Source organism: Bombus impatiens, unplaced genomic scaffold, assembly GCF_000188095.3.
Source record: "Bombus impatiens unplaced genomic scaffold, BIMP_2.2 scf_0665, whole genome shotgun sequence".
In the NCBI taxonomy this organism is placed as follows: domain Eukaryota; kingdom Metazoa; phylum Arthropoda; class Insecta; order Hymenoptera; family Apidae; genus Bombus; species Bombus impatiens.
Window position 1 is genome coordinate 1,140,319 of NT_177084.1, and position 20,573 is coordinate 1,160,891.

The 20,573-nt window shown below is 37.6% G+C and overlaps 1 protein-coding gene across 8 annotated transcripts in view; it reads left to right on the forward strand.

The window, feature by feature from the left end:
* LOC100747656 overlaps nt 1-20,573 on the forward strand; it is a 148,544-nt gene that overhangs the window by 81,295 nt on the left and 46,676 nt on the right. For all 8 annotated transcript variants that reach the window (XM_033322748.1, XM_033322750.1, XM_012389800.3 and 5 more), the window contains exon 5: nt 5,489-5,634. In XM_033322748.1, the coding sequence (XP_033178639.1) occupies nt 5,489-5,634 (146 nt within the window). The remainder of the gene's footprint in view (nt 1-5,488; nt 5,635-20,573) is intronic.

Below are 20,573 nucleotides of genomic sequence, written 5' to 3' on the forward strand. Positions count from 1 at the left end.
AATTCCATTTCGCCACGGAACACGTCAAACTGTCGTGAGCATTCGTGATCCGACGAAATTATCGCGGATCCGGGATCTCCAGGTCCAGGGACCATTTATTCAGGTAGCTTCGACTGGAGGTTCTCGCGCGATCTTCGTGGAATTGCAGGATCCGAGAGTTTCCGCGTGCAATCAGCGATATCTCGAGGCTCTCTGCGTGGCGCAGCGGAGGCGGCCCGTGGAAAACCGTATCGATCCTTGGAAAATTGTCCGATACTGGGTCAAGCCGCGTGTATTTACGAGGCTCGTGTTAACCCGCCACTGTGTTACGCTCGCGATTTTAACCGTGTCGATTTGGAATTAGGTTAAGGTCAAAGACCGAATCATTCGATTTCTAACTCCAATGAAACTGGATGATCGTGCACTGGATGAAACTGAATCCTTTGGATTTATGCGGCTCCATCGCGATCAGCATTTTATAATCTTGTAATGGATTGTGAGTTCATTTTCAAACAGAGATGTGCATAGCGCGATATGAAATGAGGAATAAAATGTGGAACGATGGGAAGATAGGAATGAAATATAGGAATATTTCATGGAAGAACGGGTTGTTGATCATTCGTTTCTTAGTTACGGCACAGAGAGAACGTATTTTAAGTTAAAAATATCTCCAAAGAACTTAAAATAATATTCTTGAAAATTCCTATGAATTTCCTGTCGCGCTACAAAATTTAGCTATTCTTTCCACACAAATCAAGCAAATTGTAATCTAAAAATTGGCCAAACAATTGCGAATCCTTAATTTCAATAATTCTTTTCTAATTTCGTTCCATCAACTTTAATAATTTCGAAAGAAAATTCCAACGTCCCGTCTCTCATTTAACAAATTCTCGATCCGACTGATTTCTCGATTTAAATCATTTCAAAAGAAATGTTACATATTTCGTCCATTATTACCAAAGAAAGGCGGGGTCGAAATCAACGATATTCCAATTCTCGTTTCTTCGATTCGCTCGAATCCATTGCGGAAGCACGCCGTTTCCATGTTCGCTGCACGTTGAACGAACAAAGTGATGAAACACACGGCCAGAACGAGGGTTGTTCGGCGATGATGCCGCGACGAAACTCGCAATCGTTTCGTTCTTGACTTATTTATTCGGGTCAAAAGCTCGCAAATGAGCTTTCTGGAGTGTCCCAGCGCAATGTCTGACTGGTATCAAAAGAAAGTCAAGGAGACGGAACTCGATCTGCTCGTTAATACAACGAGAGAAGCGTGAGCGAGAAAGGAGGCCGAGCTGAGCAGGAGGAGCGTGTAGAAGCGTGTTGGCAAGGATGATATTACGAACCATGTGCAATTAACAAGAACCAGACAACCAACCAACGTAATAATCAAGATTCGCAGTTCTCTACATTCGACACGTTTATCGCCGGTCTATTTTGGCTGTTTGTGAATCGTTGATTTCATTCTACGTTCTAGTCTTAGGTGATTCTAATTAAACGAGAATCTTTGAAATGTCTCTCTGGCTTCTCTTCCAAAAGATTTAATTAAACAGAAACGATAGCAAGTACAACGATTTTAGGAAAGTAAGAATTTTATTTGCTTGAAACGATACAACGAACTTCGAATTCCCTTTTTCCCCTTAGATTTCCCTGCTGTTCCCTGTTGTATACTGTCGACAACGAAATATCAATTTTGATAATTCTGTCGAGACTAGAACTTTCTGTGATTCTTTTCTTCGTCGTTGTTAGAAACAGATCGCAATTTCTGACAAGATTAATCTACACTTTCATCCTATCGCTTTAATCGTATTATACTTAACACTTTGACGGGCGTAAATTTTACTGCCAACTGGCACTTTACTGGCTCAATTTATTATTGCATAATTATGATACATTTTTTGAAAAAGTCACGTTACATTCATCTTCACTAATCAAATCTTTATCATATTATCTTAAGTATTTTTCACTTATGCATTATATATGAATTTATTTATTTATTTCCTGACTTATTTGTCTGTTTGTTTCCCATATAGTTACAGAAATTTGAATAATAAATTGTTTTCTCACCAGTGGATCGTTAAGCTCACAAATTGCTGGTCTTTTCAGTGTATTTTTAAATCGTTTCACTCTGATAGAACACGATCGAATCTAGGAATCATTCGTCATCGGCGCGCCGAATAAATTGCAAAAAAAGAGCATAAACATGACGACAGCGGACGACAGGTGGCAGAGCAAAATCACGTTTACGCAGTAGCGACCGTCGAAGTGTTAAACAGAGGTTTGTTGTTCTAGTATGTTAGTCCATGAAAGGTAAAAAGAACGTGAAGCGACTCTCATTGTTATCAGAAGCCTAAGATATTTATTTTTATAGCGATAAAACGAAAAATAAACTAAAAAGACTAGTTTGATAAAATAATACGTAAATGTAACTTATAAAGTAACAACACATACAATGATACAAAGTAGATAAAAAAGTAAATAAAAATAAACAACGTGATGTATTAGCATTAATCAAAATTAACCTAATCTCCAGCATTCGAGATGACATCGTCAATTATCCTGTTAGCTGCGGAGTTTAGTTTCAAAAAGCTTTTAAGGGGTCGTAGTTAGAATCTATCGACGACGAGTATACACGTCGAACGCAGACCGAATGCTCCTATTATAAATTTTACGAAAGAAGCGAAGCAAATCGAGGAAGGATTATATTTATATTCGATAAAACATTAATAATTCATCGTTGAAAAGGCTATTGTTATTAAAAACTGAAAAATTGCCAAAGGATAATAAAGTCAACAAGTACACAAAACAATTTGGGGGATAACCGATATACGCAGCATAGCACAAAAATGGGGATTCATTGGGGAAAATAAACAACTCAATTTATAAAAAGCCATAGATTATACGGACCATAACTGATATACCAAAGAGAATAATCAAATAATGAAACTTTCTTTTTACAAAATACATAATAGGTTTTTCGCAAAAAAAGCAAACGTGCCACTAAATGTTATTTGTATTAATTTTTACTAGAATTTTGAGTTTTTATAGTAAATGATAATCTTTTATTTCACACGACGAGTATACAACAGAACAAGAAGGACTTGCTGTCAATAAAACGTAATTTTCAGTTTTTATAGTCAATGGTAATCTTTTATTTCACACGACGAGTATACACGTCAAACGTATCGAAAAAAAGCTCTGGATTAACGTGTATACACGTCGAACCCAGTTAACTGGTCAGACATCATCGAACAAGGATGTAATAAATTCATATATCAACTTGAATTATGTCGACTATGTCGACTGTTGAATTATGTCAACAGTAGATTCGTCGAGTAGACGGACAAAGTGTGGAAACGTTGTTGTTAGCCTCAAAGAGACCGTCGAGTTCAGCCTCCGATCCAACTTCCTGTCTTGACGAACAAGAAGAATTTCCTGTCAATAAAACGACCTCCCTTGGAATCCTTTGGACAACCTGTCTGAAGATTTGTCGACGTTGAAGCTGGACAGATCGTTTCTCGTGGCTGATACTTGGGATCTCAACCGAACAGATCTCGAATTTGCTCCAGGATCGAATCTTTCAGCGAGGAAAATCGTTTCGATCGTTGTTACAGACGTTAAACGAAGGGAGAACGTTAGAAAAGTGGAGTTTAGAAGACAGAATCGAGCCGGAAGTCGGTTAGTGGATTTAGAGAGTTGAAGAGTTCCGAGGGACACTTGGAAGTTTGTAACGGATGGTTCTTTTAATGGAGGTCTTAGGTTCGATTGTTTTAGATGTTTAGAAAGCTTGTTTTAGAAAGTAAATAGAGAGGAAGATAAAGAAAGTTGTTGATCGATGCAGAATGGGGCGGCTGCCGTTGTTGGATGTTTTATTGGTACAAGGATTTCCAGTGATATGAGGTTTGAAAGCTTTTTCATTAATTTTTCACAACTCTGAATGTACGATAGCATACGGAAGTATTCGAACTTTTAAATATTTCAAAACATTTAAAAATCTCGATAATAGTAATTTACTTAATTTTTATCTGGTTTTACCTGTTGTTAAATTTTTGTTTGCTCACTTTTCAAACGGACAGATCAAACTGACAAATTAAGAAGATATAATTTTCAATTTCTAATTCCCCTCTTCAACAATACTTTATATTTCATTATTTATTATTTTATACTTATTTTTAGCTATTTATTAATCTTTTATTTCTTCAAAAATAAGAAATAAAAATAAGAAATAAATAAACATAAAGGAGGATTGAAATATTAAGAGAGAAACTCAGAAAACCCAGTTAATTCAAGAAGCCAAACATGACAAAAAGAGATCCCAACTCTTTCTATTCTATGAAACGTTAAGTTTTCCCTTTTGGCTTCACTTTTCACTCGAGGCAACGAAAATTCCTCTATAGAGGGATTTATTATTCTCGGTGGACATACGGTGGCTGGGTACAAGAAACGATCCTTGAATTCGTCCTCCCTTTTACAATGTCCTCACGCACGTGCACACGGAAATCTGCACGGAGGTTCCATGGCCCGTCTACCTTGCAGCCCTTCTTTATTGCTCTCCAGAGACTTTTCTTCCCTTCTCTTTTTTTATCTCCTCTCCCCGACCTTTTCTTCTGCCTCCTGGAAAAGAGGATACCCGTCCCATGCTCCTTTGTAGCTGGCAAGCGACAAAAGTTGACGTGTGGCCATTAAAAAAGTATCTGGCTGTAGTGAAAAATCTGGGCCTAGACTTTTCACACCACCTCCGAAATAATCGACGCGTGAAGAACATTTTCTTTGAGAAAGAGGGTGACTTTGGCTCGTTTGTGTGGAGGGAGGAAAAAAGGTTCTTCGTATTCGAAATGGTGCCTGGGTGAGGTTTCAAAGTGGAACTGACGGAGCAAAATAATTTATTCATAATGTTTCATAGATATTTTATAGACCCTCGGGGTTTGAAAAGGACGTGTAATTTTTTTAATAGCGAACATGGCTAGCATTAAAACTAAAAAGAACATCCCTAATCCCAAACAAACATTCGATTTACCTTTCTTTTATCTCGTAGTCTTTCTAAAAACCAAATTACACGTTCCTCCATTAAAACATAAAATTCCATCAAACCTCTAAAAGCGAGAAATACATTAAACGAATAAATTGCCCAACTTTGATCCATTAATACCAGATGAATTAACTTTCTGTCTGAATAATTCAACACAAACAATGTGAAACGCGTAGAGACCTCAAAGATTCCTTGCTCTATAGACAATAATATTCCGAATCGTGACAGCCAGTCAATTTCGAAGAGCAACTTTTTCCTCCCGCGTCTACCTTTTTTCCCCCCTCTCCGTTTCTTTCTATTCACTCTCATCCTATTCACGTTACTTGTCGACATACAAAGAGCATCCAGAGCTACGTATAAAAAGGCTGAGAACGAAACAATCGAGCGTATCGAATAGCGTTTTAGCGACACGTGAATCGCCAACTACCGAGGCTGATCGTTCCTCGTTCTGACGACCATGTCCTCTTTTCTGCTTTTCAGGTAAAATAAAATACTCGGAGAGGGTGTACGACGCTTGCATGGATGCGTTTGACTGTCTACCGCTAGCGGCCCTCATGAACCAACAGTTCCTCTGCGTGCACGGTGGACTCTCGCCGGAAATTCACAATCTAGAAGACATACGCAAAGTGAGTAGAACGTTCATTGAAATATTCCTATTGATGGAACGACGCACAGAGTCTCTTTCATTCGCATATTGTGTATTAAGAGCGAACGAAGCGTTGATTTCTTGATAGAAATAATAACGTAGAGATGTAACGTAATTAGATTCATCGACGCGAAGATTTGACGCGTTGGATTCGACGAAGTTCCTAGAATTATTTGGATTATTTGAAAGAATTCATTGATTCTTTATTCCCGTTTTATTTTTTATTTATTATCCTACTGTTGCGTTGCAGAATCTTCCTTTTCACAAACAGAATGCCGATTGTAGATGAGTGAATTTTCATTCCGGTTTTCATTACATTCTCGTTTCATTAAATAAGAATTTTGGTAATTTGTATCGATTTCTCGAATTATCGATAAGATATGCGGAGTAGAAAAACGGCCTTGAAAGAGATTTGTATAATGTCGAATCCCGGCTATCTCTCTTATAATTTTCGTTACTACTTAAATTGTCTGGAAAAATTAAATTTAGGAAAAATCGAAAGCAAGGAGCTGATTACAAATTAACAAAACACTTTCTATGTTATTACATTAAGCTATTGGTTGCAATATTTTATTATTATTATTACTATAAAATATTCTTTTTAAGAGTCTCCTTCCTCCAGCATTAAAGTCTTCTACGTTCGTTTTTAAATTTTTGAGGTTTATCGTTGAGGAGTTAAATTCGTAAATGATTCAAAATACATTCGAAGCTTCTCTAAGTCTCCTATTTTTTTAACGGTTGTCGACGGATTCGTTGGTCGGTTTCCTAGCCGCGAAATTTTTCACTGTCGAGAGCAGGATTCAATCGATGGGCGAATTTTCGTAAACGACCAAGTCGCCTGTCAAGCGAACGACACGAGTGTTATTGGAGCCTGGCCTGTGTAGAGTATCGGAATACCGGAAACAGAGCAGGCAATCGATGTGCTGCCACCTGCTCTATCGATCGTTCACCTAAGCAGTGTCCACCTTGACGCAGCGAGTACGCACCAATGCTACACGTTCACGCGTCTCTTGCTTGCCAATTTGTCAGAGGAAATACTCTTCTCTTCTTTTCCCCTAACTTGCTATTATCTATGTAACCTACAGAACATTTTTCAACTGTTGAATAATCTTCTACTGTTTGTTGGCGCGATTCAAACGTCTTTATCGGATACCTGGTGTTGCAGCTTTTGTATGAAGTCTAAAATTATGGAAATTCTAGATTTAGTTGTTTGAAATTCAAAATTGCAAAAACATTGGGGCTCCGATTCGTTGGGTTTGTAGAGACTCGAAAACTTTGGAAGAGATCGAAGATTTTTACGAGAAATCTAGAGCTACAGGAATCGTAGGTGACACGTTTAGGGCTATGAAAAATCCGAATTATTTTGTTAGAAATCCAAGATTGTAAGAATTCTAGCGCTTCAGTTTGATAGCCTTCTAGAAATTCAATAGTGCGAAAAGAAATCTGCGATTTTTATGAGAAATCTACACGTATGGAAATTGTAGCTTTTTAAATATGACATTTAGGATTATGAAGATTTTGGATTAACTTTTAGTAGAAATCCAAGATTGCAGAAATTTTACTGCTTCGTTTTGTTAGGCTCGTAGATATGCAAAGGTTTTCAGCGAGATCTAAGATCGACGTACGATATTCGTAAAAGTTTGCTATGATACAAGCGATCAAAGTATTATATTTTCATGAGTCATAGTACGTCCATCTACCGATCAAACGTTCAAATCAATAGCTGACACTCCTAGTTATTAAAAAGATGATTAATTTAATACGTATCCCTGGACCAGCAGTGAATCTCGATCGCTTATATAAATCGCGAAGCTAATTAATACCAACAACGCGATATTTTACGAGTCCGTTGCAAATGAATATTAATGCCGGATCTAACCGTAACATATTAATATTCTATTAACGTCGATGCTTCCTGACGCGTTTAATCGTTACAGGATATTACGCACTCGAGTGTAGAAAACAGAATAATTCGCTTTGGAATTTGCCCAGCAGCGATTAATGCAATTTTATGTTTCTGCATATTATTGTGTAAAATTCCTCTGTACATTACGCAAAGGAACGTTCCCGTGAACGTTTACACGAACGTTTATGCGAACATTATACAGCGAACATAACGGCCGAGAATTTGCCTGACGAGCGACGTCGATATTTTCTATGAATAAAAATAAAATGAAGATGGAAATATAAATGTATATATAAACTGTTAAAAATTCCACGTTAAAATACCATGACACGAATGAATGTAAAATACGAATACCACGTTTATAGGATTGCTTTTAATATAATGTAAAGTAAAAATTTCCTGGAAGGAAGTATAAAATATAATTTTTCATTTATTGTTAAAAGCTTACTATTTTTAATTATTATATTTTCATTGATAAAGATTGACGCGACATTTTAAAATACAATATCACGCGTTAAATACGGATCATGGACTGTCAACAGTCTAAATTTCGATGTGATTGCTATAATTTAGTCGAGAAATTTAATTAGATTTTTTCAAAAATAGAGCATCGCCAATTGTAAAACACTTGAACGAACAAAAATGTACACGGCCAAAATAAATATCTGTATCACATTAATGTTTATCACGCGACGATATAATATCGATATAAATGTTTCTCAATTTAGCAAATAATTTAAAAATAATTACTATTCGACCAGTAATACAACCATAGCCGTATAAATGGCATGAGTGTGTGCGTATGTGAAATTATCAGGTACATTGATAGACTATTATACTTGTCTGTAACAATGGCAAAGATACAAACGTTCTGGAGCTGAAGTTAATGTAATACAAAATAACAATTTACTACGTTCGAGAATAAATTGTCCATCAACGTCAATCTTCTTGCATTGACAAAATCCGTCATTTTAAAATACACCGTTAACTTTTCAATAAAGTTTTATGCTTATGGCCATGTTCATATAGAATTTTCACCTCGTTTTCGCTCATGAAACGTATTAACGAAACGCTTTCATTCTGCTTCGTAATGTAGAAAATTGTCGAAAAATGATATTCAAACATTCGATAGAAAAATAAGAATAAAACGTCGCGTTGACGACGTGTTTCAAAGTTTTCGAAAAAAATCGTACAAGCGTCGCGGTATCCTGTTTCCTCGTTACACGAAGGGTTCCGGGGATTTTTATTTCCGCGACACTCGTAAAGATACACTCGTCCCGGAATGAGATTCCTCGAGAAACGGCGGCGAAATCCTGTTTGTACTTCCGCGACGCGACTTTTCCCGACGCTCGGTTCAACTCGGTGGAAAGACCTATGCGAGTTGTTCTACCGATTGGATCTCAGTAAATCCAGCATCGAGTTTTCATCTTCTCCTTATCCAATAGCAGCTGATATAGCGTTTGAAATTTTCGAGCGGCAATCGATACTTATTCAATAGGAAGTTTTAACGATGGAAATAATGAATCGAAGACACGTTAAAATCGTTGCAACTCGCTCGTTGTTCGGTTGTGTCCTTTTTTGTAATTTGCAATTGGAAAAATAAGATTTCTCGAATCGGAAGGTAGTTTTGATCGCGGAAATAACAAAAGAAACGAGTTTCTCTCTTAATAATGGAAAAAATAACGTGACGACATAATATTACGTATTGTAATACGTGAAATTTCGAATAGAAATACATTGAAAGTAGGTTGTAACTTTTTAAACGGCACATGTAATCTAAAAGTTACTTTCACAAGGATTAAACTTCTCGAACTTCTTGATTTTCTTATTATTCGATTGCGTTTAGTGCAAAGAAAAGAATACGAGTATGACAAGCGTAAAATTCATAAAAATTGTTAGAAATATTTTATTCCTTATCGAAATGCAAGTAGTATTTTCCGAGCATGGCAGTAATTTTAATCTTGCAAGTTTAAGATTCGTGAAGATAAATGAGAGAAAGTTGTTTGTCGTTCGATTCTAGTTGGTGCAGTTTTCGTGAAAGACAGAGGAATGTTGGGTGATGTCGATTTACGTGGATTTATGTGGCGGAATGTTGATAGAGTTCAATGACACGAGAGGATTTCGTGGTACGCGAATACCTAGTTGCTCGCTATTCAATCGCTGTTCTATTCACCGCACCGATCCATTCGCTGCAACATGCTTAAGACCAGCTAACTTAATCGGAGTGGCTCTTGGTAACCGCGGAAAATTGTTCTGTCTGCTTGTTGTCGCGTGAACTGTGTCAAACATATCGAAGGCGATGCACAGAATTTCGCTAACTCGAGAACACAAATGTTGTTCGATATTCGTTTGACAGGAAAACGTTTATACAACGTACGTCTCCCTTCTGAGTGAAGTTCCAACGAAACAAACTATAGATAATTACAGATAATTTGCATATTGGAGGAACGACCTTGAGTACCATCTAATTTCATCTAACTTGTATCTCGTCATGAATATTCCATACGTTAACCCGATCAAATTATAGATCCTCAAAGGAACTACCTGAGAACATTTCAACCACCAAAGGAAGCGAATCTTCCAGTTGAAAGATCAATTGTGGAACAAGAAATAGGATTTTGTCATATCGTCTATTCTTCTCGAGATCTATGTAAGGTAACACCGAGAGAATTAAACGGACAAAGTTTCAGCCGAATATTCAAAACTCTAGAAAATGTGAAATTATTTCCACGGTGGAGGTACGATCTTGAACAACTGGTAATTTCACGCATCTTACATCTGGTCGTGAATATTCATTTAACACAATCACAAACTACGAAACATCCTCGAAGGAATTACCTGAGAACACTTTAACTTACAAAGGAACCGAATCTTCCAGTTGAAAGATCAATTCTGAAACAAGAAATAGAATCTTCTAACGTTAATGCCATCGTCCGTACTTCTCAAAATCTATGTAAGGTAACATCGAGAGAATTAAACGAGTAAAATTCCAGCCAAATATCCAAAACTCTAGAAGACCTGAAACAATTTCCATAGCGGAGGAACGACGTTCAGCAACCCCTAATTTCACTCGTCTTACATCTCGTTGCGAATATTCATTTAACGCAATCAAACTATGAAGCATCCTCAAAGGAATTACCTAAGAACGTCTGAACCGCCAAAGGAAACGAATCTTCGAGCCGGAAGAACCGTTCTGAAACAGGCAAAGACGCCAGCCGTCTTTGAATAATAATTTCGAGACAGACGAAGAACGAAGGCAATTAACTTGATTCTTTGTGTTTCGGGTCAGCGAGAAAAGCGACGAGAGACGATCGACGCGATTGTCCCGCGGCAGCTTTTAATATTTATTCACGAGGTTTCATCAGCGCGCATCATAAAGCCATAGATAAGAAATTCCAAGCGTGTTTCGCGATATCCTTCGCCGCGGTATACTTCGCCAAAAGCCAGCAAGTATTCCGTGATCCGCTTTCGCGATTCGACATCGAACCATGGTAATCCAATGTTTTATTTTCGAGCGATTTTACAGGCGCCAGGAACCGACACGCTTGATATGGAAATTGACAGTCCCAGTAGGATGATATCGTCGATCCTTTGAGACGCGAAAGCCCGTAAAACCGTTCCCATACGCTTCGTTCATCCTCTTTGAATTTTCTCCTGCTCGATCGTTCCCGGTGCTTGTGTTGATTCGTTGCGAAAATTGCTTTTGATCGCCGGAATCATAGCCTCTATCGTCCAAATTGACGGAATTTATCGCAAATTTCTAACATTTCTTATTGATATCTTTGGCAATCTTTTTTGCGGTTTTCGATTTTATCTTCTATCGAGGGCACGCTCGGCTTCAGACAAATTTCGGAAGAAAAAGAAAGCGTGAGCTTATTTGTAGCAACGTTCGGTATGAAAGATCGATCTCTAAACACGCTTAACTCTGCTATAAACTTTTATGTCTCGATCTTGCCCTTATTTTAGAAAACAAAAAGAATTTGAAGGAGACGTTTCAGGCAAAATTGAAATGCCAACAAGAAGACCTCTTCCATATTTTGTCCAAACTTAGAGATTTCTTTTAACGATAGAAAAATATAACGAAATCGAAAATAACCGGAAGAACGTAACACGATGAACTTCCCTCTTCGACCATTCTCTATGCTTCTACTGGCTGCTCGTTACAAAAATTGCTTTCGATCGCCGGTCTGAGAAGCTCGATCAGGCTCGTGACGCATCGACGGGGCCCTCGAATCCGTGGAACAACGCCTGGTGCATTTTATCAGCCGCAACGCTGCAGTTTGTGCTTTAAATAGCGGCAGGACCCGCGTGCTATCGGCTGCTGCTATTAACTTAATCGCCATTGCGGCCTGGCGTGTACCTATGCGTGCCGCGTAACACGCTCTTAGGAAATTCGCCGTAATAACGCTACACGTATAGAGGCACGTCGAACACCGGTTCCCGGCTCTGGCTTGGAAAAGCAGAAGAAAAATCGAGAATAAAGACCACGAAATAGAAGGAGGAGGAAAAGTCTTGGGCGGTTGGAAGTTTCCGACGTTATTCTCCGGTCACGTACAGTGTGGCGAGAAAGAAATAAAAAGGGCACATCCGTTTCCGTCCGTGCATTCGGCGCACGGCAACCACTTTTATAAGCGTCGTTAAAACTTGTCCCACGGGAGGAAGTTCCCTCTTTTCGCGAAACCTGAGACACTTTTCCGAGCAAAGAAGCTTGCGAGTTTAACTAAAGATGCTGAACTTCAATCTTTTTATTTGCTGGAATTTTTCTAACTGTATCGTATTTAAGACTAATTATTATACATGTGTACGTATAATAAGCAATTTTTAATGACACGGTCGTAAGGCACGGTACGTAAAATACCGGGCACACGGTATGGTCTGTAAAATGAACTCTGCATAATACACTGCTTTTTACTCGGGAAACATCTCACTGTCCTATATATATTAATATTTATTAATTTCGGCCACTGCGGCTTCGAAATGCGGCTTGGCATTACAATTTCGAAACATTCGTCCATCCGAACCTTCACATACGTACTTATGAATTATAGATTAATATTCTACCTCTACTTCACGACACCTATGAATTATAAATATATATATACGTTATTTATCGCTAGCTTTGGCATGGGTTTGCACTTTTGTTTCTCATTTTCTCTAAGGAATAAATCCGGTTAGCGGCCCCTTGGTAATATTTTTTTTCCCTAATTCCTTTCATATTGCTGTTCTCTCAAGCTGTTCATTTTTTCGCACTCTGTTACACAGTGCTTCAGATTTTCTTCCCTATTATCGCATAATTTGCATTTTTTTTCATCCCCCTCTAATCAAAATCTGCTCGATTCCTCTAAATTGTCGCATCTTACCCTTGCGATTCTTTTTCGGCTGTTGCTTTTAACACGGTTGTCTAGATATTCTGTCATAGCTTCGCATTTAATTTGTTTATAATTTTTGCTACATCTACTGTTACATATTCTCTTGTGTTACATTCGCCCTTGATATTGCCAGCCTGCAGTTGCCATTTCTGTAAACGTGTCCTTTTTACAGTTCCTCGTGTTGTCTACATCTCTCTGGCCTTGTCATTTCCTTCGGCTCTTTCTTTCGAGCTTTTTGTTTTCAGCCTTTCGTTCATTACCTTCTTTATACGTTCTTTTAGCTGATTCTTACCTTCTAATCTTGACCCTTTTTCTTCGCATTTAGGATCTCTCAAGTATAGTCAATTATTGGTAAGTTTTAAGAAATTCAGTGGAAAGTTAGTTATTAATTGTGGAACTGTAGAGCTTCACGTGGATATATTCAGTCGCTCCCTTGATTCATTATATTTTGTACAAGGTAGATTTAACTATTGGTGGATTTTTAAAAATTGGTGCAAATTAATGCAGATGGATGTTCTGTGTTTTCGTGCTAATTGATTAAAATGATGATTTAAATCTGCGATCACGCGATTTTCGTTTCATATGGAACCTAATCTCTTTACAATTCCTCCTTTCACATCTTCTAGTACACTTATAATAAACTAAATAAACATCCGATGAAGTATACCGTTCTTAAATTGCTCAAAAAATCGACACAGAAACCATCAGGACACGCGCGTCATAGCTACGATATTGCACGCCTAAAATCAATTCCTCGTTCAAGGCCATTGCAGCCGGTCTCCCCACCACACGTTTCTCACTCTATCCCCCACCATTTCCTCCATATCTTCCATACCCTGCTGCATCTTATCGCCGCTTTGGTACACAAAGAACCTGCAATAATATGACCTTGAACCGTCAGCCGATTTCGAAATACGAAACGTTTCCATCGCGAAACATCGACGAAATTGATTGAAACGTACGACGAGATACGATAATTAGCGATATCGAAAGCCATTGCTTTACTGAGACGCGGTTGACACCATTTCCTCGATAAGGTTCTCATTCTTTCGACGAATGTGTGCAGCTTCCGGTTAACAGGCAGCCTGCTCGTTGTACCGCGAACAGTCCGATGTATGACGTTATTGCTAACACACAGAAATACGGAGAATCGTGGAAGCACGGAGGAGTACAGCAAACATCAACGCTATTCGACGTAATTAACATGCTATTACAGCTGCGCGTTGTGTATCGCAAACTTCCTCCTACGGCGAATCGTATCGAATTTTCGCTCGCTACAGTGACGAACTTAACTTTGTTAGACACTCCTTGATTGATAATGTTTTGAGTGTTATACTATTTTGAAGAGAATTTAGGGGAAATCGGGAATATCAGAGAATGGATTGGAGATAATAGGGAAACGATTCTTTTAAGGCAATTACTTTGCTAGAGTTTTGAAAATTTGTATTTTTATAGAGATCTTTCGATTTCGAGAGGAACAGTACGTTACATGGATCCAAATTAGATGTCGCGATTAAAATTTGGAAGAGTATTTAGGGAAAATCGGGAATATCAGAGAATGGATTGGAGATAATAGGGAAACGATTCTTTTAAGGCAATTACTTTGCTAGAGTTTTGAAAATTTGTATTTTTATAGAGATCTTTCGATTTCGAGAGGAACAGTACGTTACATAGATTCCAATTAAACGTCACGATTAAAATAAAAAGAATAGAAGAAACCAAATTGGTGGAACAGATACTCGTGTAAACGCTTGTTGCTCGTCTACCCTTAAATATCGTAATCAAAATAAAATTTAAAAGGAGAAGGAGAAAGTAAATTAGTAGAAGAGGTACGAAATAGATGTAAGAGGCAATCGTTCGTCCTTTTGTCCACGTTAGAAGAACTAAACTTGAAGGCTGTTATCAGGCCAGTTTTCGAAGATCGTCGGTCATGTAAATGCGGAAGACGAGGAGCAACGTGTAGCCGAGTACCGACATTTGGTATTCATATCGCTTGCTCGCGGTTGCAAAACCCACCTTTTACATAGAAGCACGCGGAATAATACATAACAGAAGCGGATGGTATCGACGTTGGAGAGGAGTTAGAAGGGGTCTGATAAATATTGCATAGTCGCCGGTGTCCTTCGCCACCCTAGTCGCCTATCGTTCGAATTTCGAGCATATTTTGCATAGACCTCCGACGACGAAGATGGAAACGCCTCCCTAGCCTAGGGAAATAAATGATCCTCGTTATTACTCGATCGAGAGAAGTTAGGATCAATTTCGTGTTTGAAACTAGGGGCGAAATGCGAAAGAAAGTGGACAGTTTAAAGGGGGACGTAGACAAAGGAATTCTTTTCTTTCTTTTTTCTCGTCTTTTCTTCAGCGGGCTGGAGATTTTATGGTTTCGTGAATGGCAGATGTTAGGGGTGAAAAAAAGGAATTTCGTGGTTTATGAAAGATATTATGGTAAAAGCAATGTTTGAAGTGTTCGCACGTTTCGTTTAAAGCGAAGGTCCTGTAAAATTACTCTCAAGGACGTGACAGTGGAGACTGACAGCTAGTATTTGCTTTTTAGTGCGTATTTGTATGTGCGTAGGGGGGTGGTTTAAATGATAAGAGGACGATGATGCGTCAGACTTCGAGAATCTAGTAAATTTTATATTGTAACCGTCAAACTCGTGAAACGATGGCTTTCAAATATTTTATTTGTACGATTATTAAAATTATACCGGTGCTGGTGGAGGAACTGGCCCGGAATAGAACGATTCAAGTCCTTCCTGCGGCATTAAAATATCGAAGAGGAACAACCGATAGCCGTCGATGCAAATTATTATGGATACTCAACAAATATTTTTAATCGGTCGATCTTCATCTGGTTCCAGCTCTTTTATTCTTTCTTTCTTTCTACCACCATTTGCTTTATTCCACACGATTGTTGCAGCTGAAAGAAAAGAGTACGATGAACGAAGAGATGCTGTTGAAAGAAGAGGGTTAACTACCCCTATTTCTCCCACGAGAAATACCTCGTAATCTGGCGGAACAGATGCAAATCTTCTCTTCCAATTCTCCCTCTTGCCACCCCATCCCAGTTGTATGTATCATGCGGTGCAAAAGACTTGGAGCATCAAACGAAGATACTTTTCTAGTCGTATTTGTCGGATATGTTCTACTTAATTTTATCTAAATAACTTTATTTAATTATTTATCGCGACCAATTCTGTTTCACAATTGTTGCATATATAATGAATGAACACAAGTATTTTTTGAAGATGGTAATAGTAGCCATTTGCTAATTTTTAAAAATCTGACATACAAAACTTAAGAAACTTGGAGATCAACATCTCTTCGTTTTGTGAAACCAATAGGATAGGGATGGTGTACGATTTTTACAGACTACTGTACTTTTTTATGCAACTTGGTACTTATCTCCGGCTGATGGGAGAGTATTTTTCCGTTTCCCCTTTATTTTTTCTCTTGTTTTTATTCCCTTTGAGCCGTTTCCTGTACACCGCTCTTCTTCAGATCCTCTCATCTTTTTTCCTTCATTTCATTCGCGATGGAAAAAAGTGGAAATTGAAAGCAATCATGGTGCACGCGCCAGGGATTACCTTCGTTTATTACAAAATTACCTTCCTTTTTTCTATCTTCTATTTGTCGACAATCCCACAGAACGCGTGTATGACCTTTCACGATTCTTTCGTTTCACAAATCTGAGCTATCGATTAAACAGTTTAATAATAATTTACTAATTACATAATTTTAACAATTTGTAAATCCTTTGTTCCATTTTCCTTGTTTAAATATACATAGCACGGTATAACATTATAACGACTAATTTTCCAGAAAATCCTGATATATCGAAGCACATCTGTCGAGTGTCACTCCAGTCACAAAACTATCGAAATTTTCCAACGATACCCAGAAGTAACAATTTGAAATTTTACATTTTGCGATTTTGCCTCGCAGCTTTCGTATAAGTTGATCACAGTAGTGGCATGCCATAATATCTCTAGTTGAGCAAAATGAACGTAATAAAAAATGCCAAAATTGTTCCGTTGCCACCAAAATCACCTGAAGCGCGTATGTATGTATTCGGTACACGTGTATTACGATCGCTGATTGCTTCTGACGGCTGTCACTACGAAAATTTACAACAGATAATACACGATTGTTGGCTTGGCTGCCAGGTAAAAGTAGAATTGCGGATGTCGTACGCGTGGTTGTAGTTCGAGGATGAGAAAACGCGATACGGGAACGTTGCCCAATGGCAAATGTTTTGGCCACTGATTCGCCCGTTGTGTCGCCGCCTCTTTTTCGTCGTATTTCGTTCGGCTAACCGAGAAATTCCACCGCAACACACGATTATACATATTTTGTACGGTGTACCAATTGGCAGTCATCCGGATAGAACTTCTTAACGTGACTTGGACGTTGTCACGTGCAATATGCTTGCGGTAGACTAGCACGATTATGTTGAGTATAGTCCGTATAGTCGTAGCTGGTGGGAGAAATTTAATAAAACCGTAAAGATCGATCGAACGTCGAAGTTTATGATGTTGGTGCGAACTGACAGAAAGTTGAGAAGAGTTATGATATATCGCTTGCAACTTTCTTTTTTTAGTGGCGCCCTTGTATATTTTTATTCTTCTTCCTTCTTAGTAGACACCTATACGCCGTTCTCTTATTTCAAATTGGTATTTTGCTTTCTCACATCTTTTCTCTTTCTATCGCTTACTTGTTATTCTTCCAATTCTATTTTTTAGCGTTTCTTTCAGTTATCTTCCTTACTAGTGCGATACATGTAGCGACATATGTTGCTCTTTTTCTTTACTACCAGCAATTACTTATTGCTGGTATATTTTTTTATTACTTCCAACCTTTTTTTCCGTTCTCTCTTTGTGTTCTTATACTACGTTCTTTATTGCCACAATTTCTATTTTAATTCTCTTACATATTATTTTTTGTCTCGTTTCCTGTTTTAATTAATGCAACTCCTTTTTTAACATTTTCCCCCATTTTAATTACTGCAACAACTTTTTTGATATTTTCCCCCGGTTTTTCTACGTTTGTAATTCTTTTCTTCGGGCATATATTTTTATTGCTGCAATTTTTTTCACCACGCCTTTATAGTATTTTTTATGATTTTAAAACATACCTTTTAGTATTCTTGACAGCATAATCCGTATGATCTTCTCACTACTATCGACAAGGTGATTATTAATTACATAATTAAATTGGCATAATTAATTATCGATAAACTAGATCTTTAATTCCAAATACAGCGTGTACGCGTGTGACGATGAAGTAAGTGAAAAGGGAACGCGTCTAGTCAGACGCGGCGCGCGCCAACATGACTGGCGCTATCTTTTTAAAATCGCTTATTATTTCATTAAAGCGCACGCAGAAACACCTCTTCCTTCTTAATTAAAAAATTTTTTCATGCAAATTAGAAACTTCCCTTTATGGGATTTAATTGAATTTAACTGTAATAAAATGAAAGTAAAATAAGGCGACACAAAAGAAACGACTTAAAAACTATGAATATTTTTATTATTGAAATTTGTTACCTTTCTACCGCCAGATTATGCAAACGTAATTATAAACTACCGGAGTTCTACAAGTGTTAAATTCTTTCCACGTTAATAATTTCAACGATCTACCATTAATAATTTAATAATACACCTCGATTCTACTCTCCAGAGTAATAACGCTTAAATTTACATAATACATTATTTCCAACACAATGTTTCAGATTCAGAACTGTTTCTGATTCGGAACAACGCAGCAATTTCAGATTTGAAATTTCCCTACTCTAATAATAATCTCAATAATCCACCATCCTCCGTCGCATTTTCTCTTTCCAAGAAAACAGTACAACAATTCAGGTTGCCGATTTTTAATTTCTCAACCTCAGTGAATTTCAATAATCTACCATCCTCCGTCGAAATTTCCTTTCCCAAAGGGACAAACGCGACAATTTACACCGGCAATACCAATGGAATGCAATCAACTTCGTCGTCCAATTCGATCGTTTCGAAGTTAAAGCAGATTTAGTGGCGAAAACGACGAAGCTACTTTGGCAAGGGTAATAACGCCGGTAATATTACGTTTGCTATTATTAGGTGCGAACTGCTCGTTACACTGTAAACTGTATTCTCGTTTCCTTCGTGTACGTGTGTATATACACATATACATACACATATATTGTGTATATATATATACATACATACTTGCAGCCATGTGCGTGAGGCACACGCAGCCAGCCACTGTGCGCTGAGAACTAATGCCATTGAACATAATTAGCGTTACCCATTATGATCAAAACTTGTAGTCCACGACTGAGGTCTCCGCTGCACGATAAACACTGAGACAACGTCGATACGTCAACGTTAAGTCAGCTCTCGTAGTTGGGTAATTACGACCGGATAATTATTGGAAACGTTTCGACGCCGAGAGCCTCTGTAAACCACTTCCCTTTCCTGTTCGTCCAGTCTCTTCTTTTCGTTTCTATTTGCTGTCAAGTTTACGTTAGTTTACAAGTAATCGCAAGATATATACCGAATTTTCAGGGGCTTTTTTTCATTTTCTTTAGATGCTTTGCATTTTATAGCTGAGAATTTGTTCATTAATTTTCATCTACCTTTCTTGTTCTGATTTCACGATGCAAAACTTCGCGATGAAAGTTGTTGGTAAGTTTATTTTACCCTGTAATTGGCCAAAGGAGCGCCAAATCGTCGACCGAAATTAAATTCTTTGAATTCATTGTCAGATATTCGTATCTTTGAACACTCCGTACTTTGAGATTGAAAAGTGATTTATGGAGATTTTGTAGATTAATTTTCATCTACTTTTCTTGTTTCTTATTTCGCGATGGAAGAAAGTCTACAATGGAAGTTGATGTTAAATTTATTTTATCTTCTAATTAATCAAAGGAACGTCAAATCTTAAAGCAAAATTTCAGTATTTTAATTAATCACCAAATATTTGAATCTTTAAATGCTTTGTATTTTACGCTTGGAAATTGATTTACGGGGATTTTCTACATTAATTTTGATCTACTTTTCTTCTTCTTATTTCACGATGAAAATTTCGCGATGAGAGTTGCTGCTAAATTTATTTTATCTTATAATTAATCAAAGGAACTTCAGATCTTCGACCAAAATTCAATTATTTTTATTAATTTTCTGATACTTGAGTCTTCAGATGCTTTATAGTTAGAGACTGTGGAAATTGATTGACGGCCATTTTCTGCATCAATTTCTACCTACTCTTCTTGTTCTTATTTCGCGATGGAAACTTTGCAACGCTAATTGTTGTTAAATTTGTTTCGTCTCGTAAACATCCAGTTAGTCAAGCAACCATCAACTCTTGCATTAAAATTAACTTTTTTCCATTAATTTCCAAATATTTGAATCTCAATATTTTCCAAACTATCTCTTCCTTTTCTCTTTTCGTTATATTTACGCTCGATAGAACACACAAGAGAGTGAAACACGAATATAATAGAAAGTTGAAGAGCGAAACATGGGAAAAATAGGGCGTTAGCTGTCCGATATCGTACTGATATCGTTGAAATATTTAAAAAATTTTCTTCCCTTCCTGTGAGATGTGTCTTTGCGTGGTTTTTTCGGTAACCGTTCGAACGAGAGGCAGAGTAAAAGT